The sequence below is a fragment of the Pan paniscus genome, chromosome 4 (genome assembly GCF_029289425.2).
Source record: "Pan paniscus chromosome 4, NHGRI_mPanPan1-v2.0_pri, whole genome shotgun sequence".
Lineage (NCBI taxonomy): Eukaryota > Metazoa > Chordata > Mammalia > Primates > Hominidae > Pan > Pan paniscus.
Genome location: NC_073253.2, coordinates 123,814,398 through 123,836,748, shown reverse-complemented (window position 1 = coordinate 123,836,748; position 22,351 = coordinate 123,814,398). Strand labels below are relative to the sequence as shown.

The 22,351-nt window shown below is 35.5% G+C and overlaps 1 protein-coding gene across 1 annotated transcript in view; it reads left to right on the top strand.

Annotated features, from left to right (window-relative positions):
• Positions 1 to 22,351, top strand: part of FBN2 (fibrillin 2) — a 280,535-nt gene that overhangs the window by 11,181 nt on the left and 247,003 nt on the right. Inside the window, exon 5 of the mRNA XM_003826666.7 lies at positions 7,959 to 8,054. Within this exon, the coding sequence (XP_003826714.3) occupies positions 7,959 to 8,054 (96 nt within the window). The remainder of the gene's footprint in view (positions 1 to 7,958; positions 8,055 to 22,351) is intronic.

The following is a 22,351-nucleotide window of genomic DNA, read 5'->3' as shown; positions in this document are numbered from 1 at the left end:
TGTAACCCAGCAAAGCTGGTACCTTCACTGGAGAATACCCTGTATGAATCAAGAAATAACCTTTTAGCAAGAGTGTAAGGATTGTAGTTTCTGGATTGTGACACATCACTGGGGAACATTTGGGTAATCTTCTGTAAATTGTGGGACATTTTTGGGAATTCACATATTTTGAAGTAATGTCACCTTATATGACATTAAAGAAGTGTTATTTATGAAATTGAATCGCAAATATAAGTCCCTTTTTACTTTATTTGCATTTTTACCTGATGTAGACTATAGGTTCCTGCTAATCTTCAAGGCTTCCTTAAGGATTGCTGGTCTCTTTTTTAAACATAGAAAAACCAAGTCTTAGGTGTAAAAGAATATCTAGCTTGTTTTCAGTTAACATTATTTTATTTTTCTTGCAATGAAAAATTTTTTTAAATTGTGGTAAAATATACATAACAAAATTTACCATTTTAGCCACTTTTAAGTGTATAGTTCAGTGGCATTAAGTCCATTCACACTGTTGTGTAACCATCATCACCATCCATCTCCAGAATTCTTTTCATCTTGGAAAACTGAAACTCTGTACCCATTGAACAGTAACCCCCATTTCCCTCTCCCCTGCCCCGGGCAACCATCATTTACTTCTGTCTCTATGAATTTGACTACTTTAGGTATTTCATGGAAGTGTAAGCATGAAGTATTTGTCCTTGGGTGACTGGTTTGTTATACTTAGCATAGTGCCCTCAAGGTTCATCCGTGTTTTAGCATGTGTCAGAATTTTCTTCATTTTAAAGGCAAAATAATATTTCATTATATGAATATACCACATTTTGTTTATCCAGTCATCTGTTGATGGACATTTGAGTTGCTTTCACCTTTTGGCTCTTGTGAATAATGCTGAAATAGCTGTTTGGGCCCTTGCTTTAAGTTCTTTTGGGTGTATACCCAGAAGTGGAATTGTTGGATTACATGATAATTGTATTATTAATTTTTTGAAATGCTGCCATACTGTTTTCCACAGAAGCTGCACTGTCTTCCATTCCTACTAGCAGTGCACAAGGGCTCCACTCTATATACTTGCCAAACCTTGTTATTTTCTGTTTTTTTTTCTTAAATAATAATAATCATGCTAATGAATGTGAAGTTGTACTTATTGTGGTTGTTACAGTAATTTCCAAGTTTGTCTTGTGGTTAAGGTGATTATGGTAATTATAACTTTCTATTTATAAGTGCTATAAAGTTTTCTTTAGAATAATTTTATGTAAAATAGGAGTATCCATTTAAAGAAAGATATTCTGTTAAGGTCAGGGGTAGGTCAACTTTTTTTGTAAAGGCCAGAGAGTATATATTTTAGACCTTGCTTTCTCCATTGCAAATACTCAACTCTGCCATTGTAGTGCAAAAGTGACCATAGATAATATGTAAATGAAAGAGCTAGGATGTGTTTCAGCAAAAATGTATACTTTATAGACACTGGAATTTGAATTTCATACAATTTTCACTTGTGACTATTATTTCTTTGATTTTTCAACTACTTAAAAGTGTCAAAATTCCTCTTAGCTCATGGGAAGTACAAAAATAAGCAGTGGCCCAGATCTGGCCTTTGGGCCATAGTTTGCAGATTCCTTGTGTGGGTGTGGGTGGTTCTCAGGTATGACAAGAGGAGACTGACTGAAGTTTGAGAAATGGAGGGTGAAGGTGTTTAAGAGAATACAATACGTTGAGGCCAGTTTTCTAGCAAGAATAGGAGGGGCCAATGTATTAAATTCTCTAGGCTAGGGTTGGCCAGGGGAGGCTAAGAAAGAACTGGATAACAGTGGAACAGATAAATGCAGCAGAGTTTCTCGTTCCATGGATGATACTTTTTCTATATTTTCTTTGTACATTCAGGTATTTCCCACATTTTCTACAACAGACTTCTGTTTATAACCAGAAAAGAAAGACCGAAGTCTATCACGAACACAGTATTCATAAAAAGATAGATTGATATATATTTTTAGGCCTTAGAAAAGTGTTAGGATATCTGATTGCCAACTCTGTTTTGCAAAGTTTCATAACCAATGAAGAGACACATCTATCCTTGTTGAAACACATCCTTTTGCTCTGTAGAGGGAAAAATGAAAATTAGAATCACTGAAGAAAGCGCCTTGCCTTGCCTCAACTGATCTTTCAGAGTATTTGCTCAAATCTGTCCTGAAATTAGCTGTCTTCAGTCTGAATTAAGCTGCTCTTCATGCCTTGGGCATACGTGTGTATGTATGTATGAGGGTTGTACAGAACACGCTCTAGTGGGTGTGTCTCTTGTTCTTCACACAGGAATGAGAAGGCAGGGGATGGAAAGGACTTTCCGCTTCTAAAATGCTTTGATGTTCTTCCGCCCCTGTGTCAAACCATATTGATGTTACCACATTTTCCAGTCAGAGGAAAGGCAACGTCACTGGGTCAGAAAATCAGCATATACTGAACATTTGTTCTCTAGGTTTCTCATGGGATGACATCTTCCTTAATGTTTACCTCAGGGATAATAGAACATATAGGGGAAGCAAAATGTGTAGCAAACACAATTTATTTGTCAGCAAGTAAGAAGGTAAAGGTATGATAACTAATAGATTACCAGCTCAAGGAATGGTGTAAGGAAGATGTTTTCCAAGTCGTCTTATATAGAAAGAGGGTTACAATACTGAGAGCAAAGAAGCAGATGGAACATTTTTCAATTTATGAATCCAGAAAAGTCTTGGAAATAGGATGCTTGCTAAAATGAACATCATAAAACATTTAGACTGCTTAGCTGCTTTCCTGGAAACAGACAGCACTTCTTAGAAAGCATTCTTCTATTTCATCCATTTCATTCAGCAATGTTGATTGAGTAACTACTGTGAATAGGTAAGATGATACCCTGGCCACATATTCTGGTAGAAATGACAGTTAATACTAAAAAGGTAAATACCTAATACACATTTAGGTAGTGAGAAGTTTTAGGAGAAGAATAAAGCAGGGTAAGAGGGAGAGAGTCTGGGTCAGGATTAGCAGTTGTCTGCTATTTTACATCAGGGGTCTCTGAGAAGGTGACATTGAAACACAGATCCGAGTCTGTGCCTTTAAATCTATGGAAAAATTGTTCTGGACAAGTGAAAAGCAAATTTAAAGGACCTGTAGTGGGAACAGACTCCATGTATTTTGGAAACCGTAAGATCCATGTCCCTGGAGTAAAGTGGGGAAAGGGAAAATGGTAAGAATTGAGTTTGGAGAGGGAGGTGTAGGGCCTTGTAGTAGGCCAAGGAACAAAATTTGGACTACAGCCTAAATATTATGAGAAGTCACTGGAGCATTTTGAGCAGTGGTGTTCTGTGATCTGGTTAACATTAAAAAAAAATCACCTGTCTGCTGTGTTGAGCCTGGATTATAACAGAGAAAAGGAAAGGGCCATGTAGGAGGCTACCACAATGGTGCTAGTGAACAATGCTGCAGCTGTCGTCACTGAAGATGTGGTAAGTGGTTGTATTGAGCTTGTATTTTGGAGGTATACTCTGATGGACCAGGCGTGGTGGATAAAAAAAATAGAAAAAGTAAAAATCAAAAGTGACAAGGAGAGGGTTTTGGTGGAGCTCCTGGATTAATAGCGATGTCATTTCCAGTTATGGGAAATACTGTATAGGGAGTGGGTTGGGTAAGGAGTGGTGGGGCTGAGGATAAGAGTTTTGTTTTGGATTCATTAGATTGAGAAATCTGTCAGACTTATAAGTGCAAAGATCTATGAACTCTGATCTTAGGAGAGAGGTTGGACGTAGAGATATAAATTTGGGACCGTATAGACTGAATTATTATATAGATAATATTTTAATCATAGGCTTAGATAAAGATCATTAGGAAGTTGTTGTTGCTAAAGAAGAGAGTTGAAAACAGAGACCCAATTCAGCCCAACATTGTGAGATGGGGAAGAGGAAAAGAAGCCAGCAAAGAAGAGTGAGAAAGAATGGACATGAGGATGGAATGAAAACTGAGAGAGTGTGGTATCCTAGAAAACGAAGGAGGAAGGCAGCACCAATAGCAAAGATTTATACTTTCCTATGTCAGACAGTAGGCTTTTGTTTCTTTCCTCTTGTTAACATTTTACCTTGGTTTAGAATGCTATTTTTCTAACACATTTGTGTAGAAATTACAATCATGATTTCAGACTTGACTTATGCCCAAGTGTCTGCGCCTCTGCTGAGTTGTAAGGGAGTCTGTCTAATAAAAATATATACCTGACCTGTTACCTGGCACAAAGTAAGTGCTCAGTAAATATCTGTTGAATAAAAATGTTCTCTAAATATCTGAGCTTTTACAGTATGCAACCAACCCACACAGGAAAAACAGTGTGTTTTCTCCTTCTAGGATTTTGGTGGGCGCTAAGAAACCAGCTCATACTTCTATCTGTAGTACATCTTTTGCTCTCTTGCCTTTCATGCCACCGTCATGCTAGGTGTAAGCATAGTTTTCTTCCTCAGTGGTCAGCGTTCCTTCTGTGGTGGAAATTTAGGCATTTTCCAATTTTTTTCTGACTCCAGTTGAAATGTAAGTTGCTGTTTCCATTCTTTTTTGTTACAAAAAAATATGTTCTTTTGTAAAATACCTTTCATCATAATTCATTTGAAAAAAGGAAATTCACCATTTTTGGTTTTTGCTTCTACTTTTATCTGTATTTCCTGCTTCTCTTCTTTTGCTATTGCTCTTTAATGTAAACTTCGGCTGCTGCGGACGTCTTGTCTTACAGAACATTTTCGTACAAATGTTCTATAGTTAAAAGAGGAAGGAAATTAAGAATGTAGAATACCTTCAGCGTGCAGCCACTGTGCACTTTGTCTTATATGCTATTTTATTTAGTCCTCAAACGTCTGTAGGGGAGGAACTGTTAAGTCTCTTTTTGCAGGCCAGGAAGCTAAGAATCAGAGAGGTGGTGTGGTGAGTGGGTGCTGGGGACAGCAGAGCTCATTATTTGTTCACTGCACCATTCTGCCTTGCGAAGTACTTGAAAAAAATGCCGTGAAATTTTGATGTGCGGGAGTTTGTTGAGTTCGTGCAGTCTGTCAGATACCACAGTAGGTGACAGGGATTCAAAGGCAAACAGATCTGGCCCTTGTCCTGGGGGAACCCAGTCTCACATGAGAGACAGAAATACAAGCAAATGGTTGTATCAGTGGCCCTTGATCTTTTTGTTCATAGGATCCCTTTACATTTTTAAAAATTATTGAGGTCCTCAAATGTCTTTTGTTTATATGAGTTCCTTCAATATTTATAGTATTAGAAATTAAAATTGAGAAATTTAAAATATTTATTGATTCATTAAAAATAACAAGAAACCCATATTATAAGCTAAGATAAATATTTTTTATAAACAATAACTATAATTTGCAAACCTCCAAAAATGTTTAGTGAGAAGGGAGGCATTGATAGTCTAACCTAGACAGATTAGATTAGGTTTAATTTGTAATGGGCCAGCTCTTTCTAGGAGAAACTCAAGGTTCATCCAGCCCTGTTCCACCTGCAAATTGGAAACTCTGTTTTGGAAAACCGTGGGAGAAGCCCTTCCTCCATTTACCGGAGGTTGTGTTCTGAGTGTTACAGTCAGTGTGGACAGCTTTTCCCCAAAGGCTGGCATTGTGATAAGAGAACACGTGGGAAAGTGACTGTAATTTAAATTTCCTACAGCTCAATAGCATTTAAAGAAAATTCCACACATTTTAATTGATCACATTACTTTGGACTTAGTATTTTGCAGTGCATCTTTCTAACAATTGATTTTTTAAATCTTTCTTTTTTAAAAATTTAATTGTATTTTAATTTCTGGGATACATGCGCAGGACATGCAGGTTTGTTACAAAGGTAAATGTGTGCCATGGTGGTTTGTTGCACCTATCAACCTATCACCTAGGTATTAAGCCCCGCATGCATTAGCTGTTTATCCTGAAGCTCTCCCTCCCCCTGCCCTCCCCAGACAGGCCCCAGTGTGTGTTGTTCCTCTCCCAGTGTCCATGTGTTCTCATCGTTCAGTTCCCACTTATAAGTGAGAACATGTGGTGTTTCGCTTTCTGTTCCTGTGTTAGTTTGCTGAGGATAATGGCTTCCACCTCCATCCATGTCGCTGCAAAGGACATTATGTTGTTCCTTTTTATGGCTGGATAGTGTTCCATGGTGTGTATGTGCCACATTTTCTTTATCCAGTCTATCATTGATGGGCATTTGGGTTGATTCCATGTCTTTGCTATTGTGAATAGTGCTGCAATGAACATACGCATACATGTAGGAATCTTCAAATCCTGGCAGTTGTTTCTATGGAATTACTGCACAGAATGCTCTCATAGGTTTTGTTTTTTCCCACCTTCCCATCCATCTTTATTTTTTTCATGTTCCCCGTGGCCTTTTTTCCTTTTCCTTTCTGCTTCGTATTTACTTATATTTCAAGTCTGCCCATATTTCAAGGCAATGATGAGTGGGAAGTGCTATGTAGGACTCAGCTGGAGACAGGTGAAGAAGCAGAAGGGTATGGTTCCTAGGGAGCTGTACTTGTGCGGAGACACACAGAATCATGCCTTTAATTGAAGTGTAACTTATCAACAAATGCCTCTGAGGCCATTGGCACAGTGACGCTTTAAGGTCAAGATCATCTTTTATTTCCAAGTGCGTTTTAGTCTTCTGACCATCATCAGCAGAACAGAAATCACTCCGTGCATTCTGGAGATGATAGGCAGTTTATCCGGTTCAATATACCTGATAAGGAAATAGCAGCATTACTGTGCTACTAGATATCAGTATACTTATTGAGTTTCCCATTTTATGATATGTACCTCACTTGAAGTGTTTGGCCCCCCACTTCCCTTTAATTTGAATAATTAGTGTCCTTCAACTCCATTTATGGACACAGGTCATAGAATATAATCCTCTAATTCATTTGTGAGGACAAATGTTTCAACAGGGTGGGTAGATAGGGAGACACACTTTCAGTATCAGTATTTTCTCCTGGAGAAGACATGATTCTTGAATTCAGCTGTCTTCATTATGGATCATGGGAATACTTAGGTTCCAGGGATTCTAGAGAGTGTGATCTTTTAGGCTGAACCGAGTTGCAGTGCACGGCAGTTCAGTGGGGAGAGGGGAGTGATTCAAGTTTACTGGCTCCCTCTGGGCTCATGGAACCCTAACTCCTGGTCTCCCAGGTCACAAGGCTAAAGGAGCAAAAGAGAGTGTGTGCTGTGTGTTTGTCAGCATGACTTTGGAAACATTTGGATTGTGAGTTAATTTTATATGAAAGAACATATTATGCTTACACAGCTTTTTTTCCCTTTTTTTTCTTCTATGACCTGCAAATAGTCTCTACACATTGGTTACTTCTTTTGGCATTTTATAGCTAACATTGATGGTATTTTCCCCCCTTTTCTTTGTTTTGCCCTTCCAGCTTTACCTTTTTTCCCCCCTTGGCTTCCTTTTCCTCTCTGATGTTTGCTTTTTCCCTTTATTGCCATATCATTTTCATTTTTTCTTATTACATTTTCTCCTCCTACTCCTTCCCTGTGCTACCTGGATCGGCCTCTTTTTTCCTTCATTTCCCATATTTTATTCATTCCTTACCAGTGAAAATATAGATTATAGGGTTAGTAGTACAGAAATTGAGGGTTGAGTAGTTACATTCTAAATGAGCATGAGAGCCAGCGAATATGATTCTGATTAAAAAAAAAACAAAAAACCTTTTACCAAACACTTGCTTAACAGTGTGATTTACATGAAGTATGTAAGTTTTTGTCTGAATATACTTAAATATATTTACTTAAATTTAAGATGTGAACTTTAACCTGTGTAATTTACACAAGTTGCAGTTTAATTAACATAATTTACTATAATTTAACATAAGATCCTTTATTGGCAGCATCACTGCACTACTATATTGTGCTTGGAGACTGGCTATATAATGAGCTTCTTGCTATTTTTGTATGCAGCTGTCTGTGAAAATGGATGTCAGAATGGTGGACGTTGCATCGGACCCAACCGCTGTGCTTGTGTTTATGGGTTCACTGGTCCACAGTGTGAAAGAGGTAAGAAGAGAAATGAGACTTTACTTTCTGAAGAAGTCTATTTTATTGTAAAAATGTATAATTTTTTGCTATTCAATGAAGATTCTGCTAATGAAATTATATTTTTACTCTTCTTTGATTATGTCTCTAAGTTGAATGGTAAGATTTTGAGACATAGCTAATAGTGGCAGAAGTGTCTCAACTTTTTCCACCAGTGAACTCAGTTTGGGCGGCCAACTCTGGGGCTATGGTTCTAGGGTAATTTTGAGTGAGTGACTGATGGCAAATTCTAATAATGTGCTTAATTCAAATTAGGAGGCATTGTTGAAAGTACTGCTTCTGTTAAAAATGAAATAGTGTCAAGTTATCTTTGGCTGCAAACCCCACAAAATCTGACATAAATTGTCCTAAGCAATAAGGAAATGTATAACATTTCACAACAAAAAGTCCCGAGCTAGTGGGCCTCAGGTAGGATGTGATCAAGGCTTTTACCCTGTTACTCTGTTTCTCTTGACCCTGCCCTCCTTTATGTTTCACTTTTTGTCCTAGCCTGAACTTCTTTGTGCTTGTAAAATGGCTGTCAGCAGTCAATAAGGAAACAAACATGTTTCCTCTTCACCTCTTGAGACAGAAAACATCTCCTCCAACTGTGGGCCAGCAATAGCCTCCAGAGACACTTTGTATGCTGCCTGGTTTAAGCTTGAGTTTTTAAAATAGTTCATGGCAAAGTGGGGGGTGGTGGTGGTAATATGTTTGATGTAGACTTACTAGGACCTGTCGTTGCAGCAGGAGATGATTTAAGCTTCCCCAGAGTCACATGGAAGGAATGATTGGGTATCTGAAGCCAGTAGAGCTTCCTTTGGGTAAGAGAAAAGGGGTGGAGGGATGGATGCTGGGTAGGCATCCTGCATTGTCCAACTTATTCATATAAATGGTTAGTCAAGCCAATGTGAAACCAATTTACTATGATTTGAATAGCAGTTAAACTCATGACCTATATAGACTGCTGAAAATCTCTGGCATTGATCCCTCATTATGGATCATGGGAATATTTATGTTTCAAGGATTCTAGAGAGTGTGATCTTTTAGGTTGAGCTGAGTTGCGGTGCAGGGCAGTGCAGTGGGGAGAGGGGAGTGGCTCAAGTTTGCTGGCTCCCTCTAGGCCAGCGGAAGCCTGACTCCTGGTCTCCCAGGTCACAAGTGCAAAGGAGCAAAAGAGTGTGTGTGCTGTGTGTAAGATATCTAAAATAATGTCCTGATGGTAAACAGTTTCATGACATATCAAGAAGTTAAACTTTGTAAAGTGTGATAAATAACTAGCATCGAGCCATAACAGTAAAAACAAACTTGAGCTAAAATTAATATTACATAATCATTCATTGTTATTTACATCCTCAGTGCTTTTTTCCAGAGCTTGTTGTGGCATCGAGTTATACAGCACTTTCTTTATTGTGAAACTAGAATATATGAAATTATGTCAGTGAAATATTACAGATAAGTAGGTGTTAAGGTTTATATACGTATAGAAGCTTTGAGTCGTGAAAAAGCCTTATATTTTAAAAATTATACTCATTACCCTGACAAAACTTCATCTTGCTTTTCAAGTTTAACCTGGAGAAGAAACTGAGAAATTACAATTATTTGGTGAAGTTTGAAAAGTAAAATCTTTTTCACATACATTTGGATGTATGTATACATCAAGATATTTTTATTATTTTTAATGTAATTGAGATTTCTTGGGACTGAAGTACATTCCACAAATGATAGAGTTTAATGTTACACTTAGGATGAATTTAAATGTCTTTACCAGATGCTTTTATTTGGGAAAGAAAAATTAATTATGAAATGTTAGCATAAAAAGATAAATTATTCAGAATGGAATAACACACATTTCTTAGATAACGCTAAGTTTATTTGAACATCATAGAATGTAGAATAAATTTAAAATTTCAAACATAATCATAATCGGTAGAGATGATCTTCATTTTTCTGGGAGTCATGTAAACTTTGTAGCTCTTTCATCCTGAAGCAGATTTCAAAGTCAATTTGTAATTGGCAAAGAAATTGGGTGAGTAGTTTCAACTCAGAGGCTTCCAGGAATTACGTCATTATTCTTCAACAGTTATTCATTCATTAGATTTGTTAGTCCTTACTAAATTTCTGAGATTTCAATAAAGACTTACATATATTTTACATGTACAGTAGCATGTTTTCCGAAAAAAATTATAAGATTAATTAGTTAATGGATTACCCTTGGGATATTTTTTAAATGTTGGTTTGTTTCTTAAAAGTCTTATTACTACTCTTCAGATGGAAGTTCTAAAGCTTCATTTCTTTCAAAGAAGGAGTTAGCAAGTTGCACTCTTAGATAGCAACCATGAACTTTAATATTTTAAAGAGATGTTTTAAATTGAATTTATACATGTATAATAACCCATTCTACTAAAAATGAAGTTCCTAATTTTTTTCAAGAAACATTGTGTCTGTGTAGATGCAAAAAGGGTAACTCACTTACGTTGAGGTTGGTGAGTAAGCTCATGTGCCCTGTTAGTGTTTAAAGTTTATATATATATTTTTAAATTACTGAATTTCAAAATATATGTTCTTTGTTATCTTAATAAAAAGACCTTTGTAAAATCAGAGATATTTGTTCCTCCTCCTAATGTGGAACACATAATTTCTCTTTAAATTGGCCTTCTGGGATCAGTCATATGATAAAACATGGCTGCTTTTCTAGCTATCTGGGCTTTTGGCAGACTGGTTTCCAGACCCAGAGACTGAGTAGTAACCAATGGCTGGCATGATTATGGTATTCAACTTGAGTCTGAGTGTGGGTAACCTGAACTTCTTTGGAGTTCTCTTTTCACACTTGCTGATATGTACAATGACCTTTTATACTTAGCATCAAAAAAAAAAAAAAGAGTTCTTGTGGTTACAGGCTAATTGTAAAATGCAGACAGCTCATTTGTGGCCATAGCATATGAAGGTACTCAATTCTTTATGTATCTCTTTCCAAACAAATGTAATTTGAAAAAAAATAAATATCTCACTTAATATACACTTGAGATTAAACAGAAATGGAGTCAGCATTCGATGGTAAGACCTGATGGGTTTTTTCCCTAACACTTAAAATGTACCTTATGTTTTATCAGTAGAAACTTGGAGAGGGTGGGTAGACAAGACATAGATTTACCTGAGGAATTTCTGAACCAAATAGATGATTACTTGATCACAAATGTGGCCTGTCTAGAGTCCTTCTTTCAACTTTTTTGACTTAAAGGATTGTTGAAATCTTTTGTAATGGAATTTTCTTTGAAGTTTATATAAGGCTCATCTGTTAGAAATATATCCCAGACCCTTTTAAGTAATACATAAATTACTACTACAAATGGTTTTTATCATGTAAACATGACTTCCTTAAAATAGTATGCAAATTGTGTAAAATTTCAAATAATCTGATGCTTAGTAACATTTCCTTAAAATGTACATTTTTTTAGTACAACTTAAAGGAAAAAGGGACTAGAAAATTATTTGTTAATTATTGACATTTTAAAGAAAAATGACTTTTGTTAATCTGCATCTTCAGTGGAATTAAAGGTGAGATCAAGTTGCAAATGTTAGAGTTCAAAAAATCTAAACTTTCAAGCCTTTATGTAAAATGAAAATAGATTGATTTCTATTTAGGTTACCTTTTATGAAATCATCCAGTTATAGACCTAATGCGTGAACCCAGGTCTAAAAGCGTGCTGAGAAGGAGTCACTCCATCTCTGCCTGGATATCTCTAGTCAGGGGCTCTCACTCACTCACCCCATCATGAAACAGTCCTGCTCATCATCAGAGTCCTGCTTGCTGGAACTCTGCATTATTCTGCTGCTGTCCAACCAGGACATTTAGCAGATGTGTAAGATCCCATATAGTCTAATTCAGTGGGAAGATGATGATGACAACTTATCTGAAAGGAGTCAACCACAACCTGCCACTCAGGTGTGCATGCTGGCAACTTGGCGTCTAATTATAAACTCTTTAATTATTGTATACATTTTTATTTATTCACCCACACTTCAGGAAGTAAAGTAACTGTAATAGCCATTAAATCTACTTAGACCTTACCCAAATCCTCCAAGAGTAGGTGTAAAGATGGACAAATTTGGATTTTCCTGAATTCTGAGAATAATGTATACCCAGACTCAAGTTCGTTTAGAAATAACTGATATACTTGTTAATCCAATGGACTTGGAATGTATTATAAAGTATTCAGGGTGATTGTACAGCTTATGAACATTCAAGTAACATAGCAAATTAGTAGTATGACCAGGAATATAGGGAATATGGTGACGAGAACAAGCTGGTATTACATAGAATTCGATACCCAGTGAATTTGATACTTTCAAGAAATGTATAAACAATGTTTTTAAGAAAATAAGTTCCATTGTAATTTTCTGTTTTAAAATGTAATGCATGTTTATTATAAAGTAATTTAGAAATAAAACAAGATGAAAGATGAGAATCCAATTATTCATAATTCCTACACAGGATTAATTACCGTTAATGTCTTGGAGACTATAACGTGCACTGCACGTTGTAATAACACAAAAGGACAAGCAAGATATAAGAGTAAGATATACGTGCTTTGGGGTGTTTACTTCAATTTACCTTTTTAACCACAAATTAGAATATACAAGAGTGTAACTAAACTAATTTTTAAAATAAATATTTAATATTTATTCATCCAATATTTGTTGAGTACTCTTAAAGTATTAGGCTAAGTACTTGGAACTTGAATTATAAGAAAAACAAATATATACTTCTTATTAATGAGAAGCAAATTATTGAAAAACTAGTCATCTACTTTACACATGAGGATGCAATAAGACACAGTAAATACCGTAATAGGAGTAGGAACAAAAAGTAAGAGAGCTCTGAAATGCTCACTAATGCAGGACAAATTACAAAAGTCTTTCTTTCAGTCAAATGAATGTAGAATGAAAAAACATAGCTTACTACAGTGGGAAAAACAGTATCAGACTAATTCCTGAGATATATCATTATTAAATCTTATACTAATGTTATTTAAACTCCATAATTCATGACCAATTACCCTAATTACTAAGCTGATATTTATTTTGCAGAAATAAAATGTCTCCCTTTTTCTTGCACTCTGAAGATTTAGTAGAATGAAAATTACAATAAGCAGAGAGAGAATGTTACCAACTGCAGATGTCAGACTCACATGTACCCTCAGGCACACACACACACACACACACATATTTCTGCACTTGTGAGGCCGTTAAGAAGAGCATTTTATAACCTTGCACTCTCTAAGCTAAACTTAGCCTTAAATGGGCATCAGAGAAATACCAAAAGATCTGTGGGAACTTAACTTTTTGGCACTAGCTCAGTTGATACCCTTATCTTGAATGCCATTAAGAACAGAGGGAAAGAAAATTAGAGAAGGAAAAGCAGACAGTGGGAAGTGGAAGAAAAAGAGGGGAAGGAGAAAATGAAGTCTGATAAGAAAAGAGAGATGTAATGCTAGACGAGAAGTGGAGATGCTTGGTGTTGTATAAAGGAAGGACTTAAATCAGGGAGAAAAATCAATTCACTGATTGATCTACCTGGGAGAGGCCAGGCTTTCACTTCTTAATCCTTAATTTAAGACTCTGCTGTTTAGATCTGTAAAATAAGACTGAACTTTTGGCAGCCCAGTAGATCCTGATATTTTATTCTCTTTTGAACAAAAGCAGTGTGAATCTCATTTATTCCAGCTCTTTCTTTGATTTTGGTTTATCTACCTACAGGCAGGGAAACCTGCAATATAAAATACAAAGGCTAGAATATTTTATATTTTTAACTCCATAAATATTTTTTCTTGTTTTCCTGTTTCAACATCGGATTAAAAGACATTAGAGGTTAATTGGTGTAGAAACTGGGCAAAACTACCAGACACACACAAATTAAATGTAATCAGTTGTTATTATATAGAATTTACTCAAAAGTAATTAAATCAGATGTGCATGTATATGGGGGAAGTTATGTAACAAATACCGTATATTTCAAAAGTTACAAATTCTTAAATAACTCCTGTCTCCAGGGGTTTCAGATAAAGTTGTGGACCCATAATCACCTCACAGATTCGTTGGAAAGATTAAAAGCAATAATGTGTTAAGCACCTGACACACAATAGGCAGTGTGCCTGACACATGGTAAGCTTCCACTAAGTGTTACTTGTTGTATTTTTAGAACACAGGCTGCAGTCAAAATCAAAGCTTAATATTAAAACCTATGTAACTTTAGAAATGTGATTGCCCTATCTGATGCCTGTTTGTACATATATAATATATATCTATTATGTTAACTTTGAATCATTTTTGTGAAGATTGAATGATATAATGCCTGGCATCCAATAAATGAAATAAATAATGGTCATTAATGCTAATATCGTTTTAAGAGGACTCCCCAGTTATCAAAATGATAGATGTGGTGGCTGGTTATTAGAAATAGAATATTCGAAAATGGACTCTCAAATGGGAGAAAAAAGAATGTTGCGACCTATTTAAGTCATACAAATAAGGCTTGATGATGTTTTTATTGACAGTGGAAAGACTTAGAATAAAGTGGATACTTTAAGAGAAGTTCACAATCCTGAGATGAGATTTAAACAAGAAATGAAGTGCCGTGGCCTGTGTCTAGCACAGAGTTAACTGCTCAATAAATGATCAGCTATAATTTAAAAATTAAGCCAAGATCTGATACGCTTTTTTTTTTTTTTTTTTCTGAGACGGGTTCCTGCTCTGTTGCCCAGGGTGGAGTGCAGTGGCGTGATCTTGGCTCACTGCAATCTCCGCCTCCCCGGTTCAAACTATTCTCCTGCCTCAGCCTCCTGAGTAGCTGGGATTACAGGCATGCGCCACCACCTCTGCTAATATTTTTGTACTTTTAATAGAGATGGGGTTTTGCCACGTTGGCCAGGCTGGTCTCAAACTCCTGACCTCAGGTGATCCACCCGCCTCGGCCTCCGAAAGTGCTGGGATTACAGGCTTAAGCCACTGCGCCTGGCCTGATATGCTGTCTTAGATAAAATTGTCCTAATGGGCGAGAGAGAGACTATTTCAGGATCTCTGGGACATCAGTTGTGAACAGCGTAAGTTTCACTATTTTACCTTTTGTGGGATTTTTGGTAACGGTACAGATTGACTGGAAAATATTGTATATCATTATTATGACCTTGTTTTTATGCAGTTGAATTAGACCCTACTTATCTTGTTTTGACATGTTTTTATTGTAAATGTCAGTGTTCCTATTAGTACTCATTACTTAACTGGTCTTTTGAAAATGTCTTAGTTTGCCCTTTTCCTATACACAAGTTAGTACAGTTTACAGTGTAACTCATATATAGGTAGAGTTTACTTAAGCCAAGTACTTGTAATCTATAGATTTGCATATTGCTAAATCTGAATGAAGAAGTAGGTCAGAGAGTTTTTCAAACAGTACAGAGATGAGTCCATCTGTGATACTTTCTTTGACCACCCTACCTTCCTACCCCCATCTTATTTATTGGGCAAAACTAAGGCAGTCTGTCCTGTCGTTTTACCTGCCATATATCCATTCCTCTAGGATAGCTCTTTTTATTGTGTTGTGACTGTGTATTTGCTTGGCTGTAGGCCTCTTAAGAGCAGAGATACTTTTCTAAAATTGCCTTTGTGTTTCTTATACTCCACACAGTGCAGCATAATGGAAGACGCATCATACATGTGACTGCATAAACATGGGGGATTCCAAGTAGAAGAAATAGGATGAAAATAAGTATAGAGATAATAAAGGTCCTTGAATGTTCACAGAGATTAATCATTTCGTGTGGTTGTAATACACAGTTAGTGAAAGGAAAGAGTAGATGATGAGGCTGGAAAAATAGACACAGACCTTAATTTACAAAGTCTGAAATGCTGGAGTCAAGAGGCTGCCCTCTATACCCTCAAGTAGGCACTGAGTAGAGGAGCTATGAATGACTTGTATGCTTGAAAGCAGTTCTCCACAAACGTCATTCTGGAGTGGCAAACAAAATAGAATGAAGGGTGGAATCTCTTAGAACTCACTGCATGTCTGCTAGATTAAATTTGTATAATATTTCACTAGGATTATGATTTATGTGTACAAAACTTAGATTTTTGATATAAATTGGAAATTATATAATTTGGAGGGAAGATAACATTTACTGAACTTTTGCTATGATAAATACTTTAGAGGAATTAATATTTTTAACAACCCAAAATATTTTTTAACATAACACCATGAATAAAAAAATGGAGGTAAAAAGAAGCGAAGCAATTTTCTCATGTTAACAGCTAATAAGAAAGTAGGATTGCAACACTGGTGGTATAACCTCAGAACCCATATACTTAGCCTCAATTTTGATTCTAGTGAAACACGACATTGCAAAAGTAATGTATTTCCACTCTTTAGAACTATATTGTGTCAGTTCAGTATGAGTACTGATAACAAGGCACATGTTACCATTGAATTAAAGGGATGGCTTGTCGTTTGGGGATTATTTTCTTATCTAGCCTAGGGAATACACACACATATATATGTATTTCAGATTATGACCCTGAATTCATAGGCTCAGAATTTCTTTATGTATGTAATCTAAAATATTCAAAACTCATAGAGCTTAAAACAAAATTCAGACTTCTGTGTTTAGCCAAGATAGACTAACAGGAATAAATTAGCCTTCCTGCCTGAAAAGAATAAAACACAGAACAGAATATATGAAAATGTGGTTTTCATGATATTGGACACTAAGCAACAAAAAACAGTGACCTGTGAGAGAAGGGAAACAACAATGTGAACCTTTTGACTTCTGCAGCTTGCTGCCTGAAAGGGTTTTTCCAGGTTGTGCTACAACATGGAAGTTTGCCCCACCTGTGGCCCACAGGCTTCATGCAGCCCAGGAGAGCTTTGAATGCAGCCCAACACAAATTCGTAAACTTTCTTAAACCATTATCAGGGTTTTTTTTCTTTTTTCTTTTTTTGGTCATCAGCTATCGTCAGTGTATTTTATGTGTGGCCCAAGACAATTCTTCTTCCAGTGTGGCCCGGGGAAACCAAAAGATTGAACACTCCTGTGCTATGGGGTGAGAAAATCCAGGCATGGCCTAGCAGACTCCCTAAGTTCTGGGGAGATCAAGATGGCTAGAGTTCTCAGGGCAGAATCCTGGCGAGAAAACAGATATATAGAGAGAACTTGTGACATCTACAGAGGCTGTCTCTCAAGTTTTCAGCAGAATACTGACAATCACATTCATGTGAGGAATCTTTCTGAGACTGAAGAAGGAACTGCTTGAAAGGAGTGAAAGGAACAATACTCAGAGTGCACGTAAGCCTGGAAATACTGCCTTCCTCTCTAACCAGATTAGAGGGTCACATAATTGATGGGGCATTGGTCAGAGTACTCAGAATAGTGTTGCCTCAATAGTGGAGAACAATTAACTATAGACTAAATGCTGCTCTGGCAGTGGAGAATAAATTTTAAAAGTAACAACTAAAAGGATCAAACATCTATCTAGAAAGTTTAAGAATATTTATAAGAATACAAAAATATTAAGCACTAAATAAAGTAAAAAAAAATCCCAATACATGGTATCTAATCAAATATCTCCAATCAAAAATTTTGTGTAAAGAAGCAGGAGAGCATGATCAAAATGGAAAAAAAATCAACTAAAATTCACCCCAAACTGACAAAGATGTTAGAATTAACAGACTGGAAGATGAAAGTAGTTATTATAAGGTATTCCTTATGTCCCTAAAGTTGGAGGAAAGATTAAAAATGTTAAGTAGAGATGTGGAATCCAAATTGAACTTCTACAGATGAAAGCTACAATGTCTGAGGTGAACATTTTTCTGGATGGGATTAATGGGGGATGAGACATTATAGATGAAAAGACTAGTGAGCCTGAAAACATAGCAACAGAGATTATTTGAAATAAAGCACAAAGAAAAAAAGGCTTAAGAATGTAGGAGGGCATAAGTGAGCTCTGTGACAACTTTCAGCAAACTAAATACATACATTTACAGTTAGCAAAATAATAGATGGCAGAAAAAATATATTTGAAGAAATAATGGTCAAAATTTTTCCAAATTTGATAAATGCTATAAACTGACAGACCCAAGATCAATGAATCCCCGAACAAAAGAAACTTGAAGAAAATTATATTAAGATACATCATAATCAATTTCTCAAAACCAGGGATACAGGGAAATCTTAAAGTAGCCAGAGAAAAGAGATACATTTTGTATAGAGGAAAAAAAGATAAAAATGACAACAAATTATTTGTCCAAAACAGTACAAGTAAAAAGGAAAGTGGAACAGCATATTTAGAGCACTAAAGTTGAAAAAGACAATTATCTGCCTAGGCTTCTATATTTAATAAAATGTCTTTCAAAATCAAAAGTAAAATAAATAAAGCTTTTTCCCAATATATAAAAGGGAAGAATTCATTTTCCAGTCACCTGCACAGTAAGAAATATTAAGGCAGTTCTTTAGGCTGAAGAAAAATATTGCCAAATATTTTTGAATATTCTTTGAAAAATATTGAGAGGAATGAAAAGTATCAAAAAACGTAACTATGTGGGTAAATATATAATACTTTTCCTTAGTATTTTAAATCTTTTTAGGAAACAATTGACTGAACAAAAATTAATTGCAATGTCCTATGGGGTGTAGAGTAGATGTGGTGGTAAAATAATAAAACAATAGCACAGAGGCTGGGATGTGCCTATACTATATGTCAAGAATTATGCTACTTGAAGATAGACATTGATAAGTTAAAGATGTGTGGTGTAAACCTTAGAGTAAGCACTAAAAATACAGAGTAATGATTAAAAAGCCAACAAAAGGTGATAAAATGGAATAATAAAGACGAAACCAACAAAAGAAGGTAAGAAAACAAATGATTAATGGATAGTTAGAAAACAAATAGAAAGTGGTAGATTGAAACCTAGCCATATCAATCATCACAATAAATGTAAATGGTCTCAACACTGAAATTAAAAGATAAAGATTGTTATGTAGGATTTTAAAAATCCAATTATATGCTGCCTATAAGAAATCTATTTTAAATAAAAGACACTAATGGATTAAGACCTAAAAGATGTAAAAAGAAATAATTGGCTAATAGTAATCAAATTAAAGCTGGAGTAGCTAAATTAATATCAGACGAAGAAGATTTCAGAGCAAGTAATAGTATCAGGCATAAAGAAGGCCATTTCATAATAATAAAGCGGTCAGTTAATCAAGAAGATGTGATGGTTCTAAGTGTTCTCTCACTTAATAGCATAGCTTCAAAATACATAAAATAAAAACAGAACTGCAAGGAGGTGTAGACAAATCCATAATTAATGGAGATTTCGGTACCCCCTCTCGATAATTGAGAGTAGATAAGAAGTCAATATGGGCATAGAAAACTTTAGCACTGCTGTCAATCTACTTGACCTATTTAATATTTATAGAACACTTTGCCACACAGCAGCAGATAATATACATTCCTTTTTATTGCACATGGAACATGTAGCAAGAAAGATCATATTAAATGGATATTAAGTAGATAATGAACAACTCTAAAGCAAAAATAAGGTGAATAATTTCTTGAAAGACATATATCGCCAAAGCTCAATTAAGAATACAGGTGGCCTTTTGAATCCATGAGTTCCATGCATGTGGATTCAGCCATGGATCAAAAATATTTGAAAATAACAATAAAAATAACAGTGCAACAAAAAATAATATGAACTAAAAAAGTTTAGCAGTAAGACAACCATTTATATAGCATTTACCTTGTATTATGTACTATAGGTAATCTAGAGCTTATTTAAAGTATATGGGTGAATGTGTTTATGTTATATGCAAATACTACATGATGTTTTTATCAGGGACTTGAGCCTCTTTGGATTTTGGTACCTCTGGGCATCCTGGAACCAGTTTCCTGCAGATACTAAGGGACTGCTGTAAATAACATGAATATCCCTGTATCAGTTAAATAAATTGAATGTGTAACTTAAAACCTCATGAAGAAAACTACTGGCCCAAAAAGCTTTACTGGTGAATTCTACCAAACATTTAAGAAAGCAAAAATACCAATTCTATGTAGATTTCTCTAGAAAGTTGAACAGGAGTTAAAACTTCCCAACTGCTTCTGTGAGGCCAAATTACCTTGATACCAAAACCAGAAAAAGACATATCAAGAAGAAAACAACATATAAATATCAATTATGATATAAAATTTCTCAACAAAATTTTAGCAAATGTATCAATAATATGGTAAAAGGATAATAGATCATAGCCAATTGAGATTTATCCTATGATATTAAAAAACATCGTGTTTCACTATATGAACAAATTCTAAAAAATCAGTGTTCATCTAAATATAGCCGACAAAGCATTTGACAAATTCTGATGCCAAAATCTGTTCCCAAAACAGTCAGCAAGATAAAGAATAGAAGAGAATTTCCTCAACATGAAAGAAGGGCATTTCCAAAAAAACTGTAATATGGTGACAAAGCAAGGATAGTCACTCTCGTCACTTCTGTTGAACATTGCACTGTTTGGTCCTAGCAGTGGCAATAGGCAATACAAAGAAATGAAAGTCATGTATTTGGAAAGGAGGAAGTAAAATTGTTTTACTTGTAGATGATGTTATTGTCTATGTAGAAAATCCGATGGACTTTACAAAAATCTACTGGAGCTCATAAGTAAGTTCAGCAAGGCTGCAGGATACAAACTAATGGCAGTTGCATTTCCATATCTAACAATGATTGGTTGAAAATCTAAGTTGAAAACGATACCATTTACAGCATCATATTTATTATGTAATACTCATGGATAATTCTGCAAAAGATGCACAAGCCCATGTGCTGAAAACTGCAAAACATTGCTGAACAAAATTAATGAAGACCTAATAAATGAAGAAATACATATGTTCATTAGTTGGAAGACTCAATATTGTGGGGTATCTCTTCTCCCAAAATTGTTGTATGAATTCAGCATAGGACTGATCAAAATCACAGCAAAAGTCTTACCAGGAATGTATGAAGTCCAGTAGAGCAGTATCTTATTGTGATTTTCAATGTCATTCATCATTAGGGAAATGCAAACTAAAATCACAATGAGATGTCCTTCTACTGTATGCATTGCTTGTAAGAAAGTACATGGTACAACCATTTTTGAAAACTGTCAAGTTTCTTAAAAAGTTAATATATGCATATCATATGATTAGGCTATTTCACGCTTTATTTGCCCCAGCTAAATGAAAGCTTATATTCATACAAAAACTTGTACTCAAAGGCTTTGTAGCAGCCTTATTTGTAATAGTGCCAAACTGCAAACAACCCAAATGTCCATCGGCAGATAAATAAAGAAACAAGTTGTATATTCATACAGTGCATACAATGGAATATTTATTGTTTGTTAAAAAAGTAATGAATTATTTATATGTACATTATTGATGAACCTTAAATTATTTAGGCTGAGCAAAAGAAGACAGTTGAAAAAGAGTAAATACATTATGATTTTATTTTTATATAATTCTAGATAATTAAAACTACTAGGACAACTTGCAGAGTAGTGGTTGCCTAGGGATGCAAAGGTATGGATAGGCAGGATAGAACAATGACAAAGGAACAGGTGGTAACTTGTAAGAGTGAAGGATATGTTGTTATATAGGTTGTAATGATGATGGGGTTATACATGTGTAAAACCATACATGTACACTTTAAATATATGATGCTGATTGCATGTTTATTATACCTCGGGAAAGCTGTTAAAAAATTGAACAATGAAAGTAATTGTTTCTCCTTTTGTATAAGTTGGTTTAGGTTTTGGGATTAATGCTTCTGGCCACATACACTTTTTATCTACTTGTGGTTAGGGAAACACAGTGAGGGATGCTTCCAGAATCATTGTGCACATCTTTTTTGGGACTTGTATTTGGGGATATTGAGAAAGTAATGTTACTAATTATTGTCTGCATAATCAGTATGAGTTTTTCAAAGAGCAGATGGCCATTGTAGTAGTCTGTTCTGCCACTGCTAATAAAGACATAACCGAGAATGGGTAATTTATAAAGGAAAGAGGTTTAATTGACACACAGTTCCACATGGCTGGGAGGCCTCACAATCATGGAGAAGGCAAATGAGGAGCAGAATCACATCTTAAATGGCGGCAGGAAAGAGAGCTTGTGTAGGAGAAAACCCCTTTGTAAAACCATCAGATCTTGTGAGACTTATTCACTACCATGAGAACAGTATGGGGAAAACTGCTCCCATA